The sequence below is a fragment of the Ornithodoros turicata genome, chromosome 8, assembly GCF_037126465.1.
Source record: "Ornithodoros turicata isolate Travis chromosome 8, ASM3712646v1, whole genome shotgun sequence".
NCBI lineage: Eukaryota > Metazoa > Arthropoda > Arachnida > Ixodida > Argasidae > Ornithodoros > Ornithodoros turicata.
Window position 1 is genome coordinate 34323098 of NC_088208.1, and position 25142 is coordinate 34348239.

Genomic DNA, 25142 nt, shown 5'->3' on the forward strand with positions numbered 1-25142 from the left:
AGGGCGGCATTTTGCACATTGATTCCTCGCACGATCGTCGTACTATCAGCGCTGCATATTGCTGGAACCTTTGAGTGAGGTTAAACTTGCTTATCGCAGCAAAACGCGTGGCCAACCAACACGTAAAGCGATTCTCCTCCATGATAACGCAAGACCCCACACTGCAGCCCTCCCTGGAACACCCTCCCTATCGCCCTGACTTACCGCCTTGTGACTTCCACCTGTTTCGGTCACCAAAACAAGCACTGGGAGTCCAATGATTCGACGACGACGCACTGTGGAGGAGTTTGTGCGCAACCGGCTGCTTACACAACCCACTTCTTTTTATAAAGAAGGGATAAAAAGCTACCGACCCACAGGGAAAAATGCATTTCTACATGGGGAGATAATGTAGAAAAATAATGCACACTTGGTTTATTTCTTACTACAAATAAAAAAATATATATAAAACGAAAGTCTCGTTTATATTTGATCCACACTAGTGTGTTTCCATCTCCATACTTATCGTACGCGAAAGGTTATCGTCTGCTATTGCTTGCGTCTGTCATGCCTTTCTGGGATGTGATATGATATAAAAAGAAGAAAAAAAGGAATTTAAGAAGAACTGTGAAAAAATAACTGTGTCGTCTGCTTTGCTTGCCTTGCCTATGGTACACTTTACCTAATAGTTAACTGCACAACTTCTAAATTACCACAGATGAAAATAAAACAAGTTTTACATGGAAAGAGGGATAAGAAAAACAAAGTAATCAACGTGCGACGATGCTTGATGATCTTAGAAGTGTTATGGCAGCATAAACTGTAGGTACATAGCCCTCGCTCTCTCATTACAAAGGAATTGCTTGATCCTGCTCACAAATAGGATAATAGACAGTTAACTAATTATCTCTCGGAGGTATGATTACTATGAGATAAGAAAGCACTGTATAGTGCAATGTCGCGTATTATGGCATTAGTAGCAAATTAGAATGGTGCAAGCGAGCTGGTGTACTGTAGAAAGAAGTAACATTTCCTGTAGTGTGAGGAACACACAATACGAAGAGGACAACACAAGACTCAAACCAGCAATGAAGCTTTAATGCAGAAGGTGCAGTGAGAAGAAGCGAACAGGGTGAGGGGGAAAGAAGAGGAGTGGAATATTCTTGTCTCCGACAAGGCTGGCAACTGTAGCAGTCAAAGGCAGTCAGAATGTCACATATGTTTTATTTTATTTTTCCCGTTTTCTTCATTTCGTTCTTGATGTTCGTGTTTAATATAAGTTGTCAGTTCCCACGTAATTGAAAAAAAAAAAAGGGAAAAGAATCAGCACAATTACCCGATCCTCTCCTGAGACATACTAAACACGAACATTAAGAACGAAATGAAAACAAACAAAAAAAAAAAGCGCCGCACAGAAAATGTTTGGGATCAGCTTTATTCGGTGTCGTGTGCTTAGAACCGACGAGCAGACGACAGTCACATGATATACTTCTCGTCCTCTCATGATATACTCGTCCTCTCGTCATGATATACTGTTCTCGTCCGCAGCTAGCTCTGAAACGCACAGAAACAGCTTTCGACCTTCACATGCAACGATCTGATGTGTGTTGTATGTATGGTTCCGTTGATTGTTGCTCCGAAGAAAACATCAGGTTGCAAAATCCGCACTGGAACTTTCCTGGGTCCTCTATGATGCAGACGACCGTAGATTTCAATGCAGACGACAGCTCTGACGTCACTACTCTTACCTACTCCCTAGACCTGTGCGCCGATGCCACTTTGACCGGCGGCGGCGTAGAGCCGGTTTTGCCACCGGCGGCGGCGGCGGCGTCAGCGGCGCGAGGGCGTAAACGCGTAAGCCGTCCACAAGCGTACGCAAGCGCTGGTAGCCTGCGAGGTGTACGCTGTTTAGACTACAGTCGAAACCACATCCTAAAAATGTTCCACTTTTTATTTGAAGACAAAAAGTCTAACCTTAATAAATTTATCACAGACAATAGATCTACTTTGATCACATTTTGACTAGAACAAGCCGTGAAAGCCCGTTATCTGTGCACATGGTTGCACACGCGCTGTACTCTCAGCGGGAATTTTTACATATGGTATAGTTGTCATGCACAAAAATCAACACGGCCAGCGGGAGGAGGTGTAATGGGGGGCAACGGCCCCCATTACACCCCTTCGCGGTGCCCATGGGGATCAACCTAATACTATCACGAATGAATGAAAACATTAATAATAATAATGACAGTATATGAGCCACAAAGCTCGAGCGTTTTCTACACGTCTCCTTTTGCCAATGTTTTGCATCCGTTCGCAACGGTGAGAAGATTTTCATGTATAATATACTCACTTATCGAAGGGCTTATCTCCATCCTTCTCTTTTGCGTTTGTCAGGCACTCATCGCAGAAGAAATCAGAGCCAATCTTCCGCTTCTTGTCACCGTCTTGCAAAACTGAGGTGCCAAAGTAACGCCATACCGCGCTCGTTTCACTTGAGTTCTTATCAACAGAGAACAACGACACGCGCTTCAAAAACGGATATCCAGTCTCTGATGCCATGACAGTTCAATACTCGTGAGGCCAAGACCGGCAGAAGTGCGCGAAACCACTTTGAGCTTCCCGCTCCGCAGCGGAACCGATCGGAACACGGAACGCGCGCGGGATATCGGTGCGCCGGAGTAGCGTCGGCGCGCGGACAAATGGCGGCGGCGGCGGCGCGGCGGCGCACAGGTCTACTCCCATCTGATAGGGAGTAGAGCGAGTCGCCGGGTAGGTTTTGGAACGCGGAAAGTAGCTACTCCCTCCTCTCGGGTCGGCCCGGGTGAGTTCTGGAACGCAGCCAAAAACTCAAAACCTCCTTCTGTCAGCAGCGCCACCATAGTCAGCTGCCTCGCCGTAGCCTGTAGCATAGCCTGTAGCCACAGCCATTGCCACGGCCATACGTGGTACGAGCAAAGCAAAGTCAATTCAATCCAAATATTTATCCGTATGTGTGTTGTGCTGTCGGAAGGCGTAGTTTGCGTATTATTTCGTGTTGTATGTGTAATGCTACTGAAGTAAAGCAATGGATTCCGTTTTAGAAGACTATGTCACCCCTGCCGACTTGAAAGTGAGTCCATTTTCTCTGTACGCTACTGGTTCAGAACAACACTGGAAGGCAACGTTCGTTCACTGTTGCGTGACTCATACCTCGTCTAACATATCGCTTAGAACATGGGGTATCAACTTTAATGCACGTTCCTGTCCTGCATACAAACAGTCTGAAGTCGTAGTGAAGGCTATATACCATGTACTCATGTCATTCATTTGTGTTCGAGAGCTTCCTTGCTTTTCGCTGGGTTCAGCAATCATCGAGCTTTCTGCCACTTTGTGTTTTCTACATTTAGATGTTGAATTTAAGCTCTTGAGAACCAAAGATGAAAACAGCTGAGCATGTATTCCGTTATCCAGTTCGTCCCACTCGAACACACATGTTGTGCAGTTGCACACGGCTAATACAATCGATACGGAGTGCTGCCGGAAACAAAAGCCATAGAACAACAAGCGCAGGTCTTCGGTGTCAACTGTGTGGTGCTGATTCAGGCAGACCGTCACAGTCGAGCATAAATGTCACGAGATTCACGTTTCAGCTGCTGCATTTTACTCATTTATATAATGTTCCCTGCAGCATTATGAGCAGCAGTATCATGAAGAAATGAAAACAGGCCAAGTGCAACCCAAAACTCAGTTTGAATATGCGTGGTGCCTGGTGAGAAGTAGATATGCTGCTGACATCCGTCGAGGTGTCCTCCTCATGGAAGGTATGTACTACACATTTGCCGCTTGGGATGCAATTCGAATCATGATGAGTGATCTAGTTAATCAATACCTCAGACAATAGTGTTTAACAAACAGCTGCATAGAACTTCATGAGGCTGTGACAACATGAAATGTCTCGAATTAGTATCATCCTACATGTTCTCGTTCGTAATTTGACTGTGCCAATGTAAGCAGGCCGTCGTATATGCTGTCCTGCCTGCAATGGTGCTCGCTGCATTTCTTATTAAATAAAGTTTATTAATACTGTCCTTGAATTCCTTTTGGGTAGCAAGACAGTCCAGGTAAATAGTGCCTTATGCTCCCCAGAAAAGAAGTATACACAGGCAAAGAAATTGTTCTCCGTATTGCTCAAGGAGGAGAACCGCTTTGATCCCGCTGCATACTGCTGTTTTTTGGATTCAGGCACAAAATGGTTGCCGAATATGTCCTAGCTGCTTACTTAGCAGACCTCACGCATGCTCAATGCCAGGCAACTGCCAACCTCTCATCATAGCCATTATGTTTCTTATTCCTTTGGGAGGCTGGTAAGTTGGTACTCTGGCCAGGACTTTAATGTTGGTCTGGCATTTATGAGAAAACACGTACAAAATTGTGGATGCCTAATTTATACTTTGCAGACCTCTTTCACAATGGAGACACGGAAGCGAAGAGGGACTATCTCTTTTATCTGGCTGTTGGAAACACAAAGCTCAAGGTAATGTTAGCACAGTTCTCTTATTGTCGAAGTAGTGCTCTTTTTTGTCTAGTGTATAGCGTCTGTGTAGTAGTTTGTACATTGAAAGAGGCATTTGTTAAATGCCTCTAAGTAATGACGTGCAAGTGTCATACTGCATGGCCACTGCACCACTCGTTTTTTGTTTTTTTTTCCGTCTTGTAGGAGTATGCGCAAGCATTGAAATTTGTGAAGGCTTTCCTGAATGTGGAGCCCGCCAACAGACAAGCTCAAGAGCTTGAAGGGATCATAAAGAGCAGAATGAAGAAAGGTGAGAGCCATTTTTGTTCCATATATTTTTCTCTACACCGACTCGAAGGCAGAAAAAGAAGGAAGTGCACTGTCGTAGACTGTGGAGGAAAACATAGCTGTTTAACCGGTTCGTGCTGCTTCAATTTCATTGCAACGACTATAGATTTATTTTCCCCGTAGGGACGGGAACTATATAATCTTGACTCTAGTTTTGTTTTCGCTTTTGTTTCCAGAGGGAATGATGGGAATGGCAATTGTTGGAGGAGCGGCGCTTGCTGTTAGTGGGCTCGTTGGGCTCGGAATTGCTTTGGCGAAGAGGTTTGTCACCTTATATGCTCGTACTTATTTCACATAGTTTGTCAGACCTTTGTTGTATGTATTATCTGTGTACTACATTTGGCCACTGCCACCAGTCTTGAAGGACTGCTGTACAGGGTATTCCCTTTTTTTTTAGCTGCACCAAAATTAAAAAAAAAAAAAAGAATGGCATTCGGACACTTTCAATTTTGTCGTTACATCCTTAGCATATTCTCCTTGGCAGCTACCTTAACTTCATACACTCGTGCATTACTCGTTAGCTTGCCAGACTTGGCAGCCATTAGGAACAGGGTTGCTTGCGTAGTGAGGTGACCAATTAACATACATTCTAATTGACTTTTCAATCAAATGCTTTCAGGGAAATGTGAGATAGTAGAAGGGGAGGCAGTCATTTTTTAGAGCAGCTCTGTTTCCTTAAAATAATACTTCCCACACCTCTGATGTCGTGATTTCGGTTTCCACTCATCAAAATTTGGCAATGGATATCTCGAATGTGCTTGCGAGTTTCAGGATTTTAAAGGAACAGAGTCGCTTTAAATAATGACTGCCTTCAATTCTACTATCTCACTTTTCCTCAAAGCATCTAACTTAAAAAGTTCATTAAAATATCTCGGTTACTTAGCCACCTCACTACACAAGCAACCTTATTCCTAACGGCCGCCAAGGCGGGTAAGCGAGTGACAAAATTGAAAGTGTCCTAATGCCATTATTATTTTTGAAAAATTGGTGCAGCTAAAAAAAAAAAACCCTGTATGATGTGAACCCTACTTGTAGACACATTTTTCTTTTTTCAGGTAATATCAGCAACGTAAATTCCACACCTGACGGAAATGCCAGCATTCCTGCTCGGCTTTTGATGTAAACAAGTACCTTGAACGCTATGTTTGTCATTGTGTCCTTGTACTAGACAAATGCTACAGATTAAACTGACAGATTTGTACATGCTTTTGATCCCCAGTACACAGTTTGTCAGTCATTTGCTTGGTCTTCGTGTGCTCGGGTTGAACGTAAGAGCTCCCTTTGTCCCTATCATGTATTTCAGTGCTCACGACTTACAATACTACTTTTAGGCTTACTGGCTATTAGTTACTCATTAACAGTCTCTCTTTGTTACTCTTTCAACGTCCCACAAACAAAAAAAAGCTGTCGGAAAAGTTTGTCACGATCTATGCCAGTGAAGGTAATTGCAGAAAATGAAAATAATTTATTTACATCAACTAGCATTTTTATACATCGCATCATTCGAGGTCCCACAGTTGACTCAAGCATTCTTCTTTTTGCTGCAAGATTCCTGTAGGCTGGTGAAAGTTCACAGGTGCCTCTTTGTACTTCTTCTTTTTAGCTTTCAGCATCATCTCTCTGTAACCGTCTTCGAGGGTCTGGGAAATGTCACATTCGACTCTCTGAAGAGGGTTTTCGATGAAACGTGCTTTCTTCGCAATATCGGGATGCCAGTGGCTTTGCAGGGTCTTCAATTCCCACAGGCAACTCTCGGTAGCTCGGCATTTTGATGGGTCGGGCTCGTTCTCATCGTAGGGATCGGTCTTCATATCCTCCTCACCGTCGCTATTAATAAGGAAATCAAGTCCTTTGTGTCGTATCATGAGATTGCCAATGAAAGGTATGACGTACTGCAATCCGTACGACGGTGCCGTCAGTGCTAGCCGCGCTAACCTCTTTGCGAAAGCAGCAACGAGGTACGCGGGTATGTGAGTGGACGACAGAAACAAATCCATCAAGAAGAAGAAACGGGCTCTGTACTTTTGGTAGAAAACATCTGGGACAAGGAGAGCGTACAGCTTCTCGTAGAAGTTTGGGTAGTCGAGGTGATACTTGTGGATGAGGATGAACAGGCCGTTGAGAGCCATCAGGCTCAGCGCTCCACCTCGATTGTAAGACTCGATGAAAAAGTCTGCAACAAGGAGCGGATTGTGGAGGTGTGGGATTATTTTGTCGGGCAGAAGAATAAGTAGTTCCTTATAGAGTTTCACAGGTAGTTTCTGCGCAATGAAGCTTATCCACACGGCCGAGATCCTCTTCACGTCCTGTTCGGCGTTGACAACAAAGACCTTCTCTCCACCCAGGACTGGCACGGGCACTTTATCCGACGGTGGCCTCTGTGCTATGTCGATGTTTCGAATGAGGCAGTACATGTTCTTCAAATACTGTTCATTTGGTGGGGACCGTTTCCACTCTTTCGTCGCCTTCAGGAGAAATTTGAGCGTGAACGTTTTTACATCTGCAAGCTTCATATATTCTCCGAATTTGTCCACGACATCCTTCATGTCTACGTCACTGGACAGGAGGGCGTACACAACGCGTTCGAGTTTCGCATGTGGGACATGATGCTCGCCGGGCTTCTTGCAGTTCGCTTCAAGCTCTATCCATTTCATGAGCGTATCAAGGCACAGCAGACGGTGTTTCGTTTGCCCTGTGGACAGCATGTCCAGCAGACCGTTTTGCGCATCCACAAACCTGTCACGTAGCCAGTCATTGTATTTTCCGATGGCTTCTTGCACCGTTTCGTCACATGTGTCTGTGAGCACTGTCGACGTCTGTAAAAGGTGGCAAAACACTTGGTTTGTTGCGTTTATGCTTGCGGTCACTACTCTGTTCTCGTCGGAGAGCAAGCCGGCAATTATATCCACGAGGTTGTTCGAATGTCTTTTATCGCTTAGAAACTCCTGTGTCTTGCGTTTAATGTCGTCCGCCGTCATCTTTCGCACCAGAGTTGCGACTAAACAGAAGAAGACAGCACAACTTGATTCTTAAACACAAAAAATAGACGGACAAGTGTAGAAAACGTGTAGCATCAAAATAATCGTGTATGCGGCCATTTTGTTAACGGCGCTGGTGGCGCCGACTGCAGCAAAACAAAATCCAGTTCAGCGTTGACATTAAACATTCTACATAGATTCTGTACTCATTTAAATAAAAGTAACACCGTTTGGATTACGCGTGCTGCAAATATAATTTCTCTTTAATTCCGAAACCAAAATACCAACCCTGTCCCGGGTGTTTCTCTCCATATTGACACCGGGAATACGTAAGCGTTCGCGATGGCAGGATTTCCTTTGGAGTGGGAGTGCTATTAATCGAAACATGTCCGCTAGAACAACGAAGCCAGACGACGATTATCAAAACCTCGTCTCTGAAGTGAGTATCTAATTCGTTGTAATTTCATGCGCAAAATACTTAGGGTGCGCGACCGCGCGCAAGTGTTCACGCAAACGAGTAGAGCGTGGCACTCGCAAAACGGATGCCGGATATTTTTTTTATACTCTTTATCATATAGTCGTTTGCTGGAAGAGGAAATATGGTAGCATACAGTTGTTTTTCGCTACAATACGTGGGAATTTAGATAAGGGCAAGTGTTTGGTTTGAACAGTTCGTTTTACTCGGATGTCATAGTGGATCTAATCGTCAGTCCCGTATGAATGTTCCGTAGAGCAATGCGCAGAAACGGGCTGTATTCACTAGCGTAGCAGGAGGGGGGTTCCGGGGGTGTAACCCCCCCCCCTCAAATGGTAATTTTCGTAGGGCATTTGGGAGAGGGAAACGAGGGTGAAATGCTCCCCTTCCACGTAAAGACCCCATAAAACTCATTACCATTTGGTGCTTTTTTTTGCATGTACAATAGGCAGGTTTATGTTTGTGCGATTACTGAGATGCAATTGCGTCTGTGCGACAGATGGGGATCCTACGCTGCCGTCTGGAAAGCAAGTCTGAGGCGCTGCTGATCTTGACTGGTGACCTGGAGCGCTGTCAAAGTGAGCGGGACCAATATAAGCTTATGGCTGACCAGTTACGAGACCGGTACACCATACTGAAAAAACGAATTCAGTGCTGGGTAAATGATCAGTATTATTTTTGCATCCATCATGCGTAACACCACCATTTCATCGTATGTCTCAGCAAGGAACAATAAGCTTGACGCTTTCAATTTGCATCTTTTTTTTCGTAGGGTCCATCATTGGCTGGTGTCTATGATGTTACGGGCCACAGAGGGACGGCAGAAAAGGTCAATAATTACGGCGTATTTTATTTCCGTTATCGTCCGCAGCGATGCGGCGATCTGCACTGCAAGTAAAATAATGTCTGTGTGCTTTAAAATGTCGCATTGTAGCACCTCGATTTGAATGCCATTGTTCGAAATCTGTTGCGTCTTACTTCTACCAGGTACTGGGCGCGCCGACCCCACCTATTTTTGCTACCCAAATTTAATGTGCTCAGAAATTTTAAATGACACCTGACGTTTACCACAAACCCTTTTTCATTTTAATACCTGAAAGGCTAACGATACAACTGTCTTTTGTTCCTCAGTCATGGGACCAGGTCAATAGAGCACAAACTTGAGATATTTAATTCCAGGGACTGTACGGCATGTATCATTTTTGTACAGAGTCTCGCACAGTTACTATGTGACATGAAGGAACAGAACAGAAAACTTCAGTCAGAAACAGACAGTCTCAGACAGAAACTTCAGGACGTAGAAGAAGACAACAAGGTGGGGGTCTTGTGGGTTGCTTAAGGTTTGATCATCACAATAAGTAGGTATAAAAGACAATAACATTAATTTTTTTCCCAGCTTTTACGCCAGTACATCAGCGAACGTCGGAACAGCCTCGAAAGTGATTCCTGCGTGCCATCTCTTGGCGCACTAAATGATAAGCAGGAGCTTGTGGGTGAATTAGAGTCGCTCCGAGCAAAGGTACGTTTCTGTATCTTGCATCCTCGATTACTGCATAAATTATTGTTACCCTCCTTATTGTACATATTCTTGTTTCCTTGTAATGAAACACTGCTCTGAATACGCCACATTTTATGGCCACTACGGTTCAGCTTTAAATATTCTTACTGTCGGTCAAACGAATATCTTATACGCTGCGACACGGTTATGTAGGATTCCGAATTCCAGACTTTTCACACACAGCACAGCACTGCCGAGCAACCTCGGTGCACTTGCTGTCGTATTCACTTAGTTAAACAGCAAACTTATTTGTGTGCTGTTTACCTTTAAAGAAACCATCGTCATTGCAAATCTTTTTGTTTAGTGCCTCCTGTTGGAGCGTGATTTACAAGCAATATTTGATGAGAAAGAGGAACTAGTGACGGCACGAGATGCGTACCGCTGCAAGGTGGAGCGTCTCAACCAACAGCTGAACCTCGCTCTTCGCGGAGGAGGGGACTATGTTCCTGTGGACGTGGATGCAGTGCTTGCTGAAAACCGGTGAGTGCCTTTGTGTTTATGCTGTGCAGCAACACTTCATCATGATCTTGATGCCTCAACCTTTCCCTCTGCTTAGCCTTGGTTTAGGTTATTCTTTGCAATCTGGATAAGACGAGGATGTGCAGTTGAAACTTGACATAAAAACTGACATGGTATACGGACCACATTTACTGCCTGACTGGAGTGTTTAGAGCGTCTCTACCAGAATTATCTGACCATACACCTAGAGATGGGTGAATGTAGGTCACTTGTAAATTGACGGCATTTCTATTTGTATTTTACAGGCTGCTTACATGAGAAATCAACTTAAATCATCTAATCAAAATTAAAGGCAGGCATGTCATTCTCAAGAGACACAAAATTATTGTAAAGAGGGCTTTGCCACATTCGTAGTAGCTTTGTTGGAAAGAGTGCTTTACAGGCATTGTTGCACATGTAGAAAGCATGCTTGGTCTGTTTGTGTGTTATGATTGCACATCGTGATGGTCCATAAGACGTAACAAACCAGTTAAAGTAACAACCTTGTCTGTAGGAAGGGAGTTGCCTCAGGACAGAAGCCGCCGATATTTCGAACAGTTTGAAATATCAGCGGCTTCTGTCCTGAGGCAACTCCCTTCCTACATCTCTACCGGTTCGCTGGATTTCTACCCAACCTTGTCTGTGTTTCCTAGTTGATATGAATTCACTAGGTGGCATTGCTGACCTATGTATGTTTTTCAGGATTGCTATGTTAAGCCCGCTGTGCCCACCTATGTTTCTTTTCTTTTTTTAGTTACCTGCAAGAGAAAATTCAGCTATTCCAGGAGGAAAAATCTATCCTTGCAACTTCTCTCACAAAATACAAGGTGGTCTTCTACCTCCTCTTGCTCCAAAACGTGCATAACTTACTCTGCATTGTAATGCGCCATTGCAGAACATTGTTGAGAAGAAGCGGGGTCGAGGAATAAATGCTGCCTGTATCTCAAACAAGCAAAGTATGCCGTTCAAATATGCATGCCTAAATTGCTTGTTTACGTCCCCTGTCCTGTAAACTTGCACATGCAGTTCAACAGCTTCTCCAGTGCACATCTCCTGACCTCAACTCCGCAAACGGAGATGTCCGTAGTCTCGTATCCTCACTACTGGAATCACTCAGTGATAAGACCGTGGCCCTCAACCATCAGAGGAAAGCAAACAAGTAAGCTATATCACTTGACACGTCACCACAGTGCCAAATCTTTCTTAAAAAAAGATTAGATGAATAACTTGGAAGTCAAGTTCACTCTATAAGAGGTGGAAAATTTATTTTCAAAAATCTTTTTTTCAGAATGCTAGGAAAACGAATAACTGAATTAGAAAGTATCTTAAAATCCAACGGATCGTGGAAATCGCCAGTTTCTTGCCCACAGAAACATTCTAGTAAGTGCTCTGCTTGCATCATACATCTTTCTAATTCTAGCCCGAAGTTTAATCCCGACTGGGTAGCTCTTTGTAGACCTTGCAACTTCCTACACAGCACATAAAGTATACCAATACGTTCGTTGTTCATGCAGGTGACTCCATGTGCAATGGTCTGCCAGATGATTCGGTGTGCGTTGAAATAGAGAAACGAGAAGGCACATCAGTAGAATCATCAGAATCAGGTTTTGTGACACTTACAACATTAACAGTTTTTTTTTCTTTATGCCTCACATGCAAATGTGTTTCTGACAAACGGTGGATTGTTCTGGACAACTTCAGGTGAAGCACCCAGGACAGTTGTCATACGGGGCTCCCAGTCAAGGTCGTCGTCATCTCTCGTTGACGACGACGACCTCACACCGGAACTTCGACTGCTCATCTCAAACGCCATGCAAGAACTCAACACTGAAGATGAGGCACAGGCAGCGGAAAGAGAAGCTTTGGCCAGTCCTGATTTGAACTGTTGATCTCGCTTTCACTGTGATGCAACTCATAATAGTACCCAGGTGACCGATTATCATTTGTCGCTAAGAAGGATTAAGGACAATGGCATCGATGATGTTTCATTGACTCCCATCCTCCAGTTGGCTTTTCTCTCCAACATGTGGCGTGGCATTTAAACATGCTAAAACTGACGAGTAAGGTTTTTAGTTACGCTCATCTGTTGCACACATTCTCGACCCTTTAGTGCGTAAAGTGGAAATGCTCTACAGTGGTATTCACTTATATTTGGGGCCTCTGTAATGCACATTGTCTTGATTTGACAATATGGTCTCAAGAATGGAACGGGATGGTCTCCAGGGCACATATTCTTCACTTTCACAGCCTCAGATCTCACATCAACATGTCATAGGGCACTCAGGTTTGCTTCTACAATACCACGTCGTGTAATACGTCGTACGTGCACGGTTCTATGCAGAGATACAATTGCACTCTTTACAACAAGAAATGGCATGCACACATGTACAAAGGCACTGTATTTCAAGCAAATAAAAGTAATTTAATTTATATGCCACGTGGTCCTTGTCAAAGATCAAAACGTAATTTCTTTTTTTGTTTTTGCAACTTGTTTCTAAAAGACACGGCTGATAGCGCATTTTAATCAATCTGGCTCAGCACAAATTCCTAATGCATCGTCATTAACGAGGAGGCAATATGGAAATTACAGCAGCTCTTCTACAGACCCAGTTAGGAAAAAAGGAAGCTCGTATGTGTCTCAAGTCCAAACATCTTTATTGTTATCGTTACATAACATCATGGTCTGAGCACATTGTGTAGAGTTTTGCGTGTTTCATGACAGATAGCATACATCATTATTCTGCAGATGTTTAAACGTGCCATCTGATGATATCTATTTGTTCTGTGAAAACACCTTTTGCCGTCTGTCAGATGAAGACTTTTGCACAAAGCACCTGTGTTTTTCATACTCCATCGAATTCACCTATGGCACCATGCTCTACCAAGCGGTTCCTGTAATTCCTGTAGAGCTATACATCTGTAATTTGCTGTCATCCTGACTGTCCTTCTATGAGACGAGGTAGCCCTGGCAGACTTCGCTAGCCTGTGAGTCCTGGAATTGGTATCCCTGGCAAGCCAGGGATTACTGATTGGCTCCCAGGTGATTCTGACCTGTTGGAACTACTTGATCCACCTGGTAATAACGACAGAGAGACGAAACAGACAGTTGAGCACATTTGTATAACCATCATGTTGTTTGGATGTGTCTGAGTATGCGGAAACTTTGGTCGAACTGTATGACGATACAAAAAGTTTGTTAACATAATTGTATATAATATACTCCATAAGCTTCTAAAATGTAGTCATGCGAGACAGAACCTATGCAGACTTCTTGTCGCTGACATCATAGCACTGACATCATAGCACTGAGCCCCTTCCAAACATAAGCTCTAGGTCCCAACCTTAACTATAAAATTTCAAGATCTAGTTTGGAGCATATATTTATAACCATGGAGTTATTTGAGAGAGTTTTAATTCTACCAACCCCAGGAGATCTGGCAGTCCTAGCAAACTTGCAGTACCGTTAAAAAAGAACAAAGCCATACAGTACCGACAGAATCATATTGAAGTTATTGAGCTCTAGGTGTACCTGGTAGTCCTGGCAGTCCTAGCAGACCTAGGGTACCATTAAGACCTGGTATCGACAGCCCTGGTAATCCTTGGAGACTTGGTGTATCATTAAGGCCCGGTATCGACAGCCCTGGTAATCCTTGGAGACTTGGTGTATCATTAAGGCCCGGTATGGTTAGTCCTGGTAATCCTTGGAGGCCTGATGTACCATTAAGACCTGGTATCGGCAGCCCTGGTAATCCTTGGAGACCTGATGTACCATTAAGGCCTGGTAGCGACAGCCCTGGTAATCCTTGGAGACCTGATGTACCATTAAGGCCTGGTAACAGCAGCCCTGGTAATCCTTGGGGGCCTAATATACCATTAAGACCTGGTATCGACAGCCCTGGTAGTCCTTGGAGACCTGGTGTACCATTAAGGCTAGGTATTGACAGCCCTGGTAGTCCTTGGAGACCTGATGTACCATTAAGGCCTGGTATGGCCAGTCCTGGTAATCCTTGGAGACCTGATGTACCATTAAGGCCTGGTATCGACAGCCCTGGTAATCCATAGAGACCTGATGTACCATTAAGGCCTGGTATGGTCAGTCCTGGTAGTCCGAGGGCACCTTTAAGAATTTGTTAAATAAAAAAGACATAGACCACGTCGGCTCAGCATACTACGAACGGACTATTATACAGGATATCTTTTTTAATACGGATTTTTCATTAAAAACTAAGGGCTATAGACATCCTGTTTTCACTTCTATCATCCTTGGGCCGGCGGACGTTCTTGGCCATCTGTTGCTCAACCGTCGTATGACTAATTACCTAAAAATCGTTAATTAACTTTTTAATTATGAAAGCTACTAGGTCGTCCCACTGAGAACACCTGGTCTCTTCGGTCACCTGATACCGTTACCGCTTTCAGAACAAAATCCGTTCGATAGATCGCCCGTAAAAAAATTCGTGAAAGAACACCATTTGCGTCTTGTTCATTGCGCATCTTCGGAGACGCGTCTTTCCTTCACCCCCAATGTGAGAGGGTGAAGGAGCGCAGTGCCGCCTCATGCTTCGAATATGAGCTCGAACTTGCGGAAACAAAACAAAAAGAAATGTATCGAACTGCCTGGCAGTATCCGAACTGCCCTTATCTCGGGTTGCATTTTCTGTTTTCTTTTAATCTTTTTTCCAGGACGCAAGAGGCGATAGTGTTCCTCCATGTTCAAATGATGTTCCTTCGCGAATTTTTGCGGACGATCTATCGAACGGATTTTTGTTCTGAAATCGGTAGCGGTATCCGGTGACCGAAGGGACCAGATGTTCTCATTGGGACGACCTTGTAGCTTTTATAATTAGAAAGTTAATTAACGATTTTTAGGTAATTAGTCATTTCACGGCTGAGCAACAGATGGCCAAGAACGTCCGCCGGCCTAGAGATGATAGAAGTGAAAACAAGATGTCTATAGCCCTTATAGTTTTTTTAATGAAAAATCTGTATCGAGAAAAAAGAAATACACCCTGCAGCATGCAAGCATTATTAACAAACATGCAGTGAATTTTTTTCAGGAAACGTGATAAATAAACCTGTCGCACTTTCTTTTTACGCTGCCCTACGTGTCTAATCGTAATATAACAGATACATATATATGCGTGACCAAGTTGAGGTGACGCGCTTCAATACTGAGCGGCAATGAGCTCGATAATTGACTTCCAGGTGAGCGGTCCTTGTTGGACCCGCCGCATGAGCAACCTTCTTTGTACGAAAGAAATAATAGACAAATGCTCGTTTTGATATCACAGCGTACAGTTGCTTCCTTAAACTATGTGTTTGATTTCGCAGTATTTCACGACGCTGTTGCTTAACAGCAGTATATGTGTACCTAGTATTCCTGATAATCCAGGGAGATCCTGTAGTCCTGGAAGGCCTGAAGATCCACTCAGTCCTGGAATTTGTGCTGTGGACAAACGAAGTACTCTTTGGAGGTTGGTTATTTTCTATTATTATTATTATAATCACATTATTAGTGACCAGGAACCAATGAACGATTCTGAAGTAGCGCGTTACCTGATAAGCCTGATGACTGAGTTTCAGGTGATTCCGAGCTCTCGTCGTTAGGGTTCACCGGTGATGCACCTTGGTCGTTTCAAAGTTAAAAAGCTAATTAATACCGATTCCGGTAACGACGCACATCATATTCTTGAAAATGTACATTTCAAGCTTTTGTAACGCGAGTATAATGGCCGACCCGCAAATCGTGGACTGGGGAAGGGTGAGTGCGAGGCAGCGTGTCGCCGCACAAGTGCAACGGGGCACGACTGGAACGTCCAACAATCTTGGGGCCACGGAGCGGGTGAGACCAGCCAGGGATGGGTAAATGCGTCGCATATACCCGATCTTCCTGGGACTCCCGCCTGTGCTGGCACGGAACGTCCAGGCAAACCAGGAAGTACTCAAAGAGCAATGACACTGAACGTATTGATAATACAGTCGACCCCCGTTTATCCGGACGGTGCCGTTCCCGGCGAAATCGTCCGGATACTGGGGCATCCGGATAAATGAAACGACCGAATAGGAACGTCCTACAGAGCAAGATTTAATTTAAACATAGAAATCTCGTCAATGACAGCTGTTACATAGTAGCGTAGGCACTCGATTCCTGCAAACTTTTGCTAATTCCATAGAGTTGAGCCACGCTGTTGCGCTGCTCGAAGAATGTCAGTGCGGTCGCAAAGTGTCGATGTCCGAGCCTTGTTTCTCACTGCGTGATCGGCACCGTCTTGCTGCACATCATCGGAGGCAACAGCAGCAATCACACCGTCATCAGTCATAGCTGCACACGTGTCATCATCCAACGTCAACGTAGTCAGAAACCGCAGCATCATCTACGGCAGTCGCAGTGAGCATCTGCACCAGGGATCGCAGCTGATCTAGGGGAATGTCTTCATCGGCCAACGGGCCGTAAGCAGCAGGCCCTTGGGTCGGAGTTTTCCCTTCTAGAACCGGACAGTTGCTCGAGATATTTCCAAACGACTCGACTGGTCAACGTGACCCAACGCACAAACGAAAACGGGGTCATTGTGCATGGTTGTCTCCCTTACGGAGGAATGTAGTTCCCTGATGTGAGACGGGAATAACCCCAAAACAGCGAAAAGGGTGACGAAGCGGGGTCAGCGTCTCCTCTTACTCACGGTAGTCCGGATAACTGAAGCTGGATTACAAGAATTTTCGACTTTCGTTCCCTGGAATTCTTGTCCGAGTCCGGAAGCTGAAGTCCGGATAAACGAGAACAAAATACATGCAGGAAAATCCGTTCCCGTCCTTTTTGTCCGGATACCGCGGGATCCGGATAAATGAAGTCCGGATAAACGGGGGTCGACTGTAGTATACTTCCATAACAGAATGAACAGTACGGGAAATGGGACCCGCTTGGTGAGAAAAGTATCCCTGGCGTTCCGGACGGTGGACCTGCTTTCTTTGTTATTCGGGGGACGAGTGATCTGCTGTAGGGTATGACTGGGAGAAAACTCTTCAAGTCCACAAATACGGTACATGTTATGCATTCACGCACTTTACAACCCTCGTTCATGCTTTTCCAGCCTCACTGCTCGACACAAAGCTGACGCCATTGCTAGTACTTGAATAAGTCGACGTTACAGTACATGCGAGTGACATGTTGACAAGAGTAATAGATCGCCTCCTTTCTGGTCATTCCTCTAAGTCTGTCTCTTGTTTCAATCAAAATGCCCTCCGCGTTTGTCATGTAAGGATCGGTCGATGGATCGATGCACACTGTTCAGGGCTGAGAAGCCGCAGCATGTCTTGTGGATTAGCAATGATGGTGGGAGACTACGCGACGCGGAGTAGTTATCTTTGGCTAAGATTTATTTACGGATTTATAGTTAGAAGAGGGGGCCTTCCTATAGATACCAAATTATTGCCCCACGTGACACAACTTACCACTCGAGTCTCCGCAACTTGCACTTGCTACACCGAGTCCACATTTCATCATCCCAGCTGCTATCACTAAAGAGGGAAAAAAGTGATATCATGTTTCCAACTGTACGCAATCACAACGGAATGACATATTTTGTACGAAATATCGACGGGTCAATATCTCACGCATTTCTCTTTACTACTCACACAGTTAATTCTCTCAAAAACTCTCGGCAACTACGTAAAATGCATACATGCCTGCAAATTGTAGCACGAGGTGACACTTCATCTTGTGCGAGAGGTGTAATTCGGTGGGCTATAGGGTGATGTCGACTTGGCTTTCCGTTCCTGATGTCACCTGTACACCTGCATGCTTATATATACGCACGTTCACATCCTGCGCGAGCGGACGTCATTGATCACGTGGTGTTTATCACTGGCATAACGTTATTTCGCTGTGTACAGCGTCCTTGAATTCCAACACAGGTGCGACACACAGCACCATGCATCCCATTTCGTACACATGTCAGGCACCGACAAGCTAACAAGGACACTACAGGCTCGCCATAATTAATGTCCCTCGCTTTCCACGTCATTGATTATCATTGTTGGAGCGATTTCTCAAATGTTTCCGAAGGCTGACAAACAATTTATGGAACGAACTGGACAAGCAACGAAAACATCCCGTTGCTGCGACAATGCTGGAGTCTAGTGCCCGTGCTTGTCGTTTGTATAGGTTGTATCGAAAACCTCGATATACTCAGGACTTGCAAGCAAGCGAATCGAGTTCTACAGAGCAAGCAAAAGTATAGACCCGTGTCATTTCGTGCGAAACCAACCGCAAAAGTTCCTCTTGTTTCCCCATTCCTGCAGTAAAGACTAGTCTTGGCTTGACCAAGACCTGAGGGACAAGATTGAACGCAAGCTCTACCCTCCCATATTTACAAACCATGACACCGTGAGAGTTTCTAGTCTTGCTTGGCGTCTTAGGATGCTTGTATAGATAAGTCCTAGTGTCTGGGGACCAGCCGGGCACGGCCGAGTGAGTTAAGACATCCCTCTCGTTGGTGGTAGCCAAGGTCGTGTTGAAGACAGGGAGGGAGGTTGTGGGTTCGAATCCTACCACCGGCTGTGCTGTCTGAGGTTTTCCTTGCGTTTTCCGAAGACTTTCCAGACGAATGTCGGCACAGTTCCCCCTGAAGTCGGCCCTGGACGCATACTAACCCCCCCCTGTCCCCCACTCCTTCCTGCTGTCCTCCCTCCATCTGGCCACGTCTGTACGACGCTCATAGCCACAGTTGCTTCGCGGCGCTAACACGGAAATTAAAAAAAAAATAGTGTCTGGGACGGTTGGAGGCATGCACCTCTTGAGACCTCGCACCGCGGCTGTAGCAGAAGCGACAGGGTCGTAAACAGGGGCTGTTCCATCGCCCTCCCGATCCGGAAGGGCAATTCGGCACCTCAGCATCCCTCTAAGTCGTTCTCGCAACCAAGAATAGTGTGTGGAACGTAAGCGTTTCCAAAAGAAAATCTATATACTGAGCTGAATTTCCGTGGATCGCAGGAACGTTTATCGTCGCCATTTTTGTCCTGGTTCTTTTAATAGAGAATGCAAACTGCTGAAAATTGTGAGACATGACAATTTTGATGTATACAGATTTATTAGGCGATTGTTCACTGAATAATTAAATGACGCACACTGTGCCAAATTATAGAAATGTTCCAAAAACATGAGTCTGACTACAGATATGGTACTACAAAACTTGAATAGGAGCAGAGGCTGCGCTGCTGGTGCTGCTTCTGGTCGGAAGAAGCCACTTCATCGTAACCTAAACAACAAAGAGTAGTACCGAAGCGTAAACGTGCTGTTCAATTGAACTCATTTTGTTTGGCATTTTGTAAATAAACGGCTAACGATACGGCGGCTAGTCGATGTGGTCAGCGCAACAAACAACGCTGACATCATGACAAGTGACACATCGCGCTTATTACTTTTTCTGTTCGGGTTGTTTGCTGCGCTGATCACAATGACTAGCGTGTACCACCTTCTCCAGTCGATATTCATTATGGATAGCTCTCGCAAAGAATGATCCAGATCTGCAAGGAACGTAGCGTTCTTCCACATTGTTCCGCCTTGGCCATTATAGTTTGCCTTGCAGGGTTGGCGTGCTATAGAGTCAAGTCCAGGGCAATGTCGAGAGAACTGAACAATAGGCAGTCGTGACGCTTGGTGCTAGTTACTCCTTCTTCGTCATCGTTCACGTGCCATCACATCACCTTCACCTTCACACTCGGACGATAGTTTACTATGCGTTTAGTCCAGGAGGAAGCCGAATAACTATAATGAGAGGCACCCTTGTGTCTGCAAGATGATGTTACCTGATCAGTCTGATGATCCAGAACTTCCAGGAGATCCTGCACTCGCATCACCAAAGTTGCTGAATGTCTCCCCTTGTACGCACCAGAGGAACACAAGGCATATTGTTATATCACTGCTTTTTGGAGCAAGTGGTGCTATGTTTGTTAATATATCTGAAACGCCTCCACTTGGGAAGAACTGCACTTTAGGAGCGTACCTGACTCTACGGGAAGTCCTGGGAGACCTAACACTCCTTGTACGCCTGTTGCTCCTCCGATTCCAGGAAACGGAAGTCCTGGCAAGCCGGGAGCTGCTTGGAGAATGAGAATGGATGACATCAGTTGAGTTTGTTGAATTGGCATGCTGATAGTCCGTAATCGTTGAGGTGGTGTTTTCTATCACGAGCCATACTTGCGCGTGGGGTGAAGTTTTCAACAGGGATTGCGGACTCAGGATACGGCGTGTATAATTGTTAATAATATTTGCGAATGAACTTAACTTAATATAAGGTACTTGTATCACATTGCTAGATGGCTGAATCGCTGACATTCTCAGTCGGTCAGTAAAGCGAAGCATGTTGTCTCTCCACAGTGGTATACGCCGTTGCATAACTAAGCATGTCTAGTGCTAGGGGCTTTGAACTTTTGCTATTGGTTTCTTAGGCGTTACGTATTATCATGAGCTACGCTATTCATCGAATGCACGCCACGAAGTATATTCTGGCGAGTTTTCTTTGCACGCTAAACAAGAGTGATATGCAGTCACCATTTCCTATATCGAATGAAATAATGACCCAGTTGAGTATGCCGCGGGTATTTTCAGCGGGCTCCAATTGGTTCAGGTGACCTTTACGGTACATGACCCCCCTCCAGTACACCTATACGTTCAAGATCGTTGCACCACAACTCACGTTCAGGTCTCTGGTCCTCGTCACCTCCACTGTCCTGACTGTGTCCTCCTTCCATCAGTGCGGCTACTACAACTGAAACATCGTCACCCATTATCACGTTCCCGCACTCACACTTTTGTTTTCGCTACATTCCTGGATTCAAAAAGTTCGTCCAAGAGGATAAAAAGGATATTTACCAACAAACAGAGGAACGGCAAGAACCGGCGACATTATGTCATTAAGCGCTGAATTCGTATCGTGAAACTGATGTGTATTACCGATACGACGGATGTGCACCGACATATCCTGCGCATCCGGATGCCAAAGGTCACATGATCGTTTATTGTTTCATAATCATAACACCGCGAGTATAATGTCCTTGCGACGCTCCGACGCACTCGTTGGCATGTAAGGCAATGAATCGCCCTCGCTTCCCACTACTGCGCTATTTTTATCCAACAGAGCAACGTGGGGCTGGTCAAGCGCTCCAAGCTCTCGGACCTTTGTAGTCCTGCACGAGACAAGTGGCTGTGCTTCAGATTTCCATAATCACACTACGGTGTGATGTTCCACGAACTTGTTTAGTTTAACACTTTTAACACAGTCAACACTTTTTCTCTCGTACAGAATTGCTTGGTCCCTGGCCACATCCAGCCCACCAACGCTCTGCCCTCAAAGCTCTCTCCACCTTTCTGGATAACATAGGACTTCGATTCTTATTGTGAAGGGGCTCATAATTTCATTCCCCGCATCACCACCAGCAATGGGGTAGAGTATCGCCCCTGACGATGAAACTCCACGTTTATTATATCGTAATAAAGTTATTGTTTTCTCGTACAGCGGGTCTACATTGCCTGTGAGCTAAGTGATCTCAGTAATGTAAGCGACTGGGAGTGAGGGCTTGAGTATTGACCATTAAGTATTGATTGAGTATTGATGTTATATGTTAGGTACTTCGTTCAGGGCATCCACCTTTTTAAAGTGATTGAGAACGTCAAAGTCTATGTTGTGTATGCCTGTCTCCTCGCGCGTGATAGCTAGGCGATGAGAAACCGTAGTAACTATTCCGAGTTGTTCATAATCCGGGGGCGCTTCGTATCGCAAAAACATGCGTGAATTCGAGAGAACTTAAATATTATTTCGTCATTGCGCTTCTCTCTTCTGCACTATGCATTTCTCCTGTCAATCTCAAGTAAAATACGATACTCTTGTACTAGCATTCTCCAACACCAACCCAGCCTTCTCTAAATTGCAATGCTGTTCCGTAATTGCTCTATTTCCGAAGCAAGATGAATAAATTCCCAGTGCTCAGTAAATAAAGTCCCAGTAAACCTCAGTGCTTTCTTGGGCTTAAAGTGCATTTGAAATCGACTCCTCACGTTCATGAGTCGTTCCAGTGTACCTCAAACAAAGTAATAACATTTCGGACGTTTCCGGGCACGACAGAGACTCTTTTATTTCTGTTCTCCTGGTGTACGTCGGAGGAGTGTAGTACAGCAAAAGTGAGCACTTTATTTACAACGCATCTTTCATCGCAGCGTGCAGGTATGCGATCAACCGTGCTGATGATGGCCCTTCATCGCATGTTCGCTCCTCAGACCACCGGTTCCTGTAAGAGTAACACTCCAGTTACTAGTCGGTTGAACTGAGAACCTTGATTTTAGAGCCTTAGGTAGTGAGCAAGTTGGAGAGGGATTGGAAGATTGAAGCATCCTGCTTGGTGCTACCAATATTGGGATCTATAAGGGTGCCTCTGTGATACCCAGATATAAGCCACATAATCGGCATCCAAAAATCACGGGAAACTTGAAACATACTCGGTCCGGATAGCCCAGGAATTCCTGAGAGACCAGGGAGGCCTCCAATGCCCCCGATTCCTGGTAAACCTCCAAGTCCCCCGACTCCCGGTAGACCACCTATGCCACCGATTCCGGGCGTGCCTCCAAGTCCCGGAAGACTTCCAATGCCGCCAAGTCCAGGAAGAGCCCCAGTGCCCCCTAATCCTGGAACACCACCTCCGGTGCCCCCAAGTCCAGGAATGCTCCCGATGCCCCCGAGTGCCGTGGAGCTACCAAGACCAGGAAGGCCCGGAAGACCGCCGAGACCAGGAATCTTCCCGCTGCCCCCGAGTGCCGTGGAGCTTCCGAGTCCTGGAAGGCTTCCAAGGCCAGGGAGTCCCCCAACACCTAGAAGAAGTGCAGTACTTGTACGTCAGGGCCGATATAGAAAAGAAGCATGCGAGATTACGAATAAAGGAGAGCGGCGGACGAGAAAAGCATGGAGTGCCAGTGGCGGGATATGAACCCACAACTCTGATCGGACTAGTTGTAGATTCATCGTCTGATGCTGAAAGCAGACATCGCGGAGTGTCACGCAAAACTAACTGGAAACTGGATCGTTTTGTTTAAGCACTGAAATACGTTTTAACCGAAGATATCACTAAAACAGCCAATAATATATGAGTGAACACTTCTGTAAACAAGTACAGCAACTTTTAGTAAATCCTGACAAACTTATACTAAATGGCACCTCACAGTTGTAACTAGCACGCCAGGAATTGCCAGCAAACCACCTTGAAGACATGGGACGCCTGACAGGCCTACTGGCAGGCTGAGAATTCCTTAACATCCACTTATGTAACCTAAGTGCGTGACAAGAAGAAATAGAGTTATTTCAAGAGTACCTCCTGTAGATCCAGGTATACCTTGGGCTGAGCAGCCAATTCCAATCAGGACAGTCAGCACTGAAAAAAAGAAAAGAAAAGGTGGTAGACCAAACTTATGAACATTCCCCACAGTACCGCGGATATATTTCGCGTACTCTTCTTTCATGTTAGCCATAGTACGCGTTTACTCAAGTTGAAGCGCCTAGATTTCAAGACAAACTACCAAAAAAGCGTAACGCTTTCGCGGCACTGTCGTTTTTCATTATGATCTTGTTACTGTGGTTGTGGTCCAGTTGTGTTAGACTGCAAGTACCAGATGGGCGCACTGTATAGACTCCGTAAAGACTCAACCTCCTCCCCCCACTCTCAGCATAGCACTCTCCCAGCACGCCAATCTTTTCCCGAGATCCGTGTTTCCTTTTAAAATTATCCTTTGGGCTTGTTGATTAAACATACTTCTTATGGGAAAAGGACAGCCTCTGGTCTTACAAGGACATGCTTAATGTCCAAGAGCCGATGGACCTACCCCCGATGAGAATACAAGTAACAAAAAACAAACCAGGCGCATGCCCAACAGCACGTCCTGTGTGCCTTTTCCGCATGCAAATTCAGCAAAACAGAAACACAGAGAGAGAGAGAGACACGAAGCGGAAGTCTCTTGGTGTCTCTGGCGATGACTTACCTGAAAACGGAACACTGACGTATCTCGGCATTTTCTGTGCGTCAGAATAAGAGTCGCAGTGGCTAGAATACTACCTCGGGTCGTGTGCGTAGCTCGCTATATGTACATAGGCTTGTGTCACGGTAGGGTAACTGTTATGTCATCATGGATGACGTTGTATGCTATTTGTCGCTCTCAATGTCATTTGCAGCACATACTTAGGGTTGCAACGGATGCGCACATATATTATGCCGGTAGAACATTCTCTCAACGCTGTCAACATTTTTCCGTGCGTACAACACATGCGTACAGCCATGCAATATACGCTGTTCTTTTGTATTTTCCGGCAATATTTCCATTTGCTGCGTCGTAGAGTTACAAGCTAAGTGAATAAAATATTAACTTTTAAACGGCACTGTAACGAAACTCTGGCCTCAATGCTGATTTATTTACAGTTGTTAGGACACCGACACAAGTTACAACTGGTTCTTTTTGTTTATGTTTTTTTGCTTCCGTGTTAGCGCCGCGAAGCAACTGTGGCTATAAGCGGCGTACAGATATGAACATATGGAGAGAGGACAGCAGGAAGGAGTGGGGAACATAGGGGTTCAGCTGGTTCCTGTAAGTGACAAGTAGGTCCTTCGGATTTTATTTTTAATGTATAACATGCGTCGCCAATATTTGTTTCTCAACCGTCTCAAATGTTGTTTAGAATTCTCTACACCATCTAGGAACCGTCTAAGACGTGCATAATATAACATGAACACATAGCAGTTCACATCCACTCAGCCTCTCCTGATTGTTGCGCTTAC

At 45.1% G+C, this 25142-nt stretch overlaps 6 protein-coding genes across 8 annotated transcripts; 2 read left to right on the forward strand and 4 right to left on the reverse strand.

The window, feature by feature from the left end:
• The first annotated feature begins 2943 nt into the window (after window positions 1-2943).
• LOC135367077 (mitochondrial fission 1 protein-like) lies at window positions 2944-6040 on the forward strand. The gene is made up of 6 exons (XM_064600181.1): window positions 2944-3091; window positions 3650-3782; window positions 4419-4495; window positions 4679-4784; window positions 4999-5083; window positions 5878-6040. Exons 1-6 carry the CDS (start codon window positions 3047-3049, stop codon window positions 5879-5881), a joined length of 450 nt encoding a protein of 149 aa, XP_064456251.1. The 5' UTR covers window positions 2944-3046; the 3' UTR covers window positions 5882-6040.
• Window positions 6041-6272: 232 nt separating this feature from the next.
• LOC135367074 (nucleolar complex protein 4 homolog B-like) lies at window positions 6273-7939 on the reverse strand. Its single transcript, XM_064600178.1, has one exon. The coding sequence runs from the start codon at window positions 7798-7800 to the stop codon at window positions 6322-6324; it is 1479 nt and encodes a 492-aa protein (XP_064456248.1). The 5' UTR covers window positions 7801-7939; the 3' UTR covers window positions 6273-6321.
• A 25-nt stretch (window positions 7940-7964) lies between these two features.
• Window positions 7965-12763, forward strand: LOC135367075 (coiled-coil domain-containing protein 149-like). 2 transcript variants are annotated; one of them, XM_064600179.1, is made up of 12 exons: window positions 7965-8239; window positions 8775-8933; window positions 9048-9104; window positions 9486-9590; window positions 9672-9794; window positions 10138-10313; window positions 11086-11158; window positions 11227-11287; window positions 11358-11490; window positions 11620-11711; window positions 11846-11935; window positions 12033-12763. In XM_064600179.1, the coding sequence occupies exons 1-12, from the start codon at window positions 8186-8188 to the stop codon at window positions 12218-12220; spliced, it is 1311 nt and encodes a 436-aa protein (XP_064456249.1). In that variant the 5' UTR covers window positions 7965-8185; the 3' UTR covers window positions 12221-12763. The 2 variants fall into 2 exon arrangements, with proteins under 2 accessions (XP_064456249.1, XP_064456250.1); XM_064600180.1 differs by lacking the exon at window positions 7965-8239 and adding an exon at window positions 8302-8450.
• Window positions 12764-12969: 206 nt separating this feature from the next.
• Window positions 12970-18126, reverse strand: LOC135366168 (collagen alpha-2(IV) chain-like). 2 transcript variants are annotated; one of them, XM_064598828.1, is made up of 7 exons: window positions 18015-18126; window positions 17781-17846; window positions 15888-15956; window positions 15703-15777; window positions 14356-14448; window positions 13861-14244; window positions 12970-13404 (listed from the first exon to the last, which is right to left on the reverse strand). In XM_064598828.1, the coding sequence occupies exons 1-7, from the start codon at window positions 18043-18045 to the stop codon at window positions 13310-13312; spliced, it is 813 nt and encodes a 270-aa protein (XP_064454898.1). In that variant the 5' UTR covers window positions 18046-18126; the 3' UTR covers window positions 12970-13309. The 2 variants fall into 2 exon arrangements, with proteins under 2 accessions (XP_064454898.1, XP_064454897.1); XM_064598827.1 differs by having other exon boundaries at window positions 13861-14448.
• A 1278-nt stretch (window positions 18127-19404) lies between these two features.
• LOC135366170 (macrophage receptor MARCO-like) lies at window positions 19405-21329 on the reverse strand. Its single transcript, XM_064598829.1, has 5 exons — window positions 21202-21329; window positions 21026-21097; window positions 20333-20425; window positions 20136-20207; window positions 19405-19585 (listed from the first exon to the last, which is right to left on the reverse strand). Exons 1-4 carry the CDS (start codon window positions 21305-21307, stop codon window positions 20140-20142), a joined length of 339 nt encoding a protein of 112 aa, XP_064454899.1. The 5' UTR covers window positions 21308-21329; the 3' UTR covers window positions 19405-19585; window positions 20136-20139.
• A 1124-nt stretch (window positions 21330-22453) lies between these two features.
• Window positions 22454-24411, reverse strand: LOC135366171 (elastin-like). The gene is made up of 4 exons (XM_064598830.1): window positions 24352-24411; window positions 23688-23747; window positions 22822-23190; window positions 22454-22613 (listed from the first exon to the last, which is right to left on the reverse strand). Exons 1-4 carry the CDS (start codon window positions 24380-24382, stop codon window positions 22558-22560), a joined length of 516 nt encoding a protein of 171 aa, XP_064454900.1. The 5' UTR covers window positions 24383-24411; the 3' UTR covers window positions 22454-22557.
• Window positions 24412-25142: the final 731 nt, after the last annotated feature.

What these genes read in the sequence shown, in the direction of transcription:
- LOC135367077 (XM_064600181.1), top strand. Translation starts at nt 3,047, where the DNA reads ATGGATTCCGTTTTAGAAGACTATGTCACCCCTGCCGACTTGAAA. An exon ending in TTGGAAACACAAAGCTCAAG is followed by an intron (nt 4,496 to 4,678) that starts GTAATGTTAGCA and finishes TCCGTCTTGTAG; the next exon opens with GAGTATGCGCAAGCATTGAA. An exon ending in AAAGAGCAGAATGAAGAAAG is followed by an intron (nt 4,785 to 4,998) that starts GTGAGAGCCATT and finishes TTTTGTTTCCAG; the next exon opens with AGGGAATGATGGGAATGGCA.
- LOC135366170 (XM_064598829.1), bottom strand. Translation starts at nt 21,307, where the DNA reads ATGTCGGTGCACATCCGTCGTATCGGTAATACACATCAGTTTCACGAT. An exon ending in TGCCGTTCCTCTGTTTGTTG is followed by an intron (nt 21,098 to 21,201) that starts GTAAATATCCTT and finishes ACGATGTTTCAG; the next exon opens with TTGTAGTAGCCGCACTGATG. An exon ending in AGGACTTCCCGTAGAGTCAG is followed by an intron (nt 20,208 to 20,332) that starts GTACGCTCCTAA and finishes GGTGCGTACAAG; the next exon opens with GGGAGACATTCAGCAACTTT.
- LOC135367074 (XM_064600178.1), bottom strand. Translation starts at nt 7,800, where the DNA reads ATGACGGCGGACGACATTAAACGCAAGACACAGGAGTTTCTAAGCGAT.
- LOC135366168 (XM_064598827.1), bottom strand. Translation starts at nt 18,045, where the DNA reads ATGAAGTGTCACCTCGTGCTACAATTTGCAG. An exon ending in AAGTTGCGGAGACTCGAGTG is followed by an intron (nt 15,957 to 17,780) that starts GTAAGTTGTGTC and finishes GAAACGACCAAG; the next exon opens with GTGCATCACCGGTGAACCCT. An exon ending in TGGATTATCAGGAATACTAG is followed by an intron (nt 14,449 to 15,702) that starts GTACACATATAC and finishes AAATTCTTAAAG; the next exon opens with GTGCCCTCGGACTACCAGGA.
- LOC135367075 (XM_064600179.1), top strand. Translation starts at nt 8,186, where the DNA reads ATGTCCGCTAGAACAACGAAGCCAGACGACGATTATCAAAACCTCGTC. An exon ending in ATCAAAACCTCGTCTCTGAA is followed by an intron (nt 8,240 to 8,774) that starts GTGAGTATCTAA and finishes TCTGTGCGACAG; the next exon opens with ATGGGGATCCTACGCTGCCG. An exon ending in CTGTATCTCAAACAAGCAAA is followed by an intron (nt 11,288 to 11,357) that starts GTATGCCGTTCA and finishes TTGCACATGCAG; the next exon opens with TTCAACAGCTTCTCCAGTGC.
- LOC135366171 (XM_064598830.1), bottom strand. Translation starts at nt 24,382, where the DNA reads ATGCCGAGATACGTCAGTGTTCCGTTTTCAG. An exon ending in CGTCAGTGTTCCGTTTTCAG is followed by an intron (nt 23,748 to 24,351) that starts GTAAGTCATCGC and finishes TCTTTTTTTCAG; the next exon opens with TGCTGACTGTCCTGATTGGA. An exon ending in TATACCTGGATCTACAGGAG is followed by an intron (nt 23,191 to 23,687) that starts GTACTCTTGAAA and finishes CACTTCTTCTAG; the next exon opens with GTGTTGGGGGACTCCCTGGC.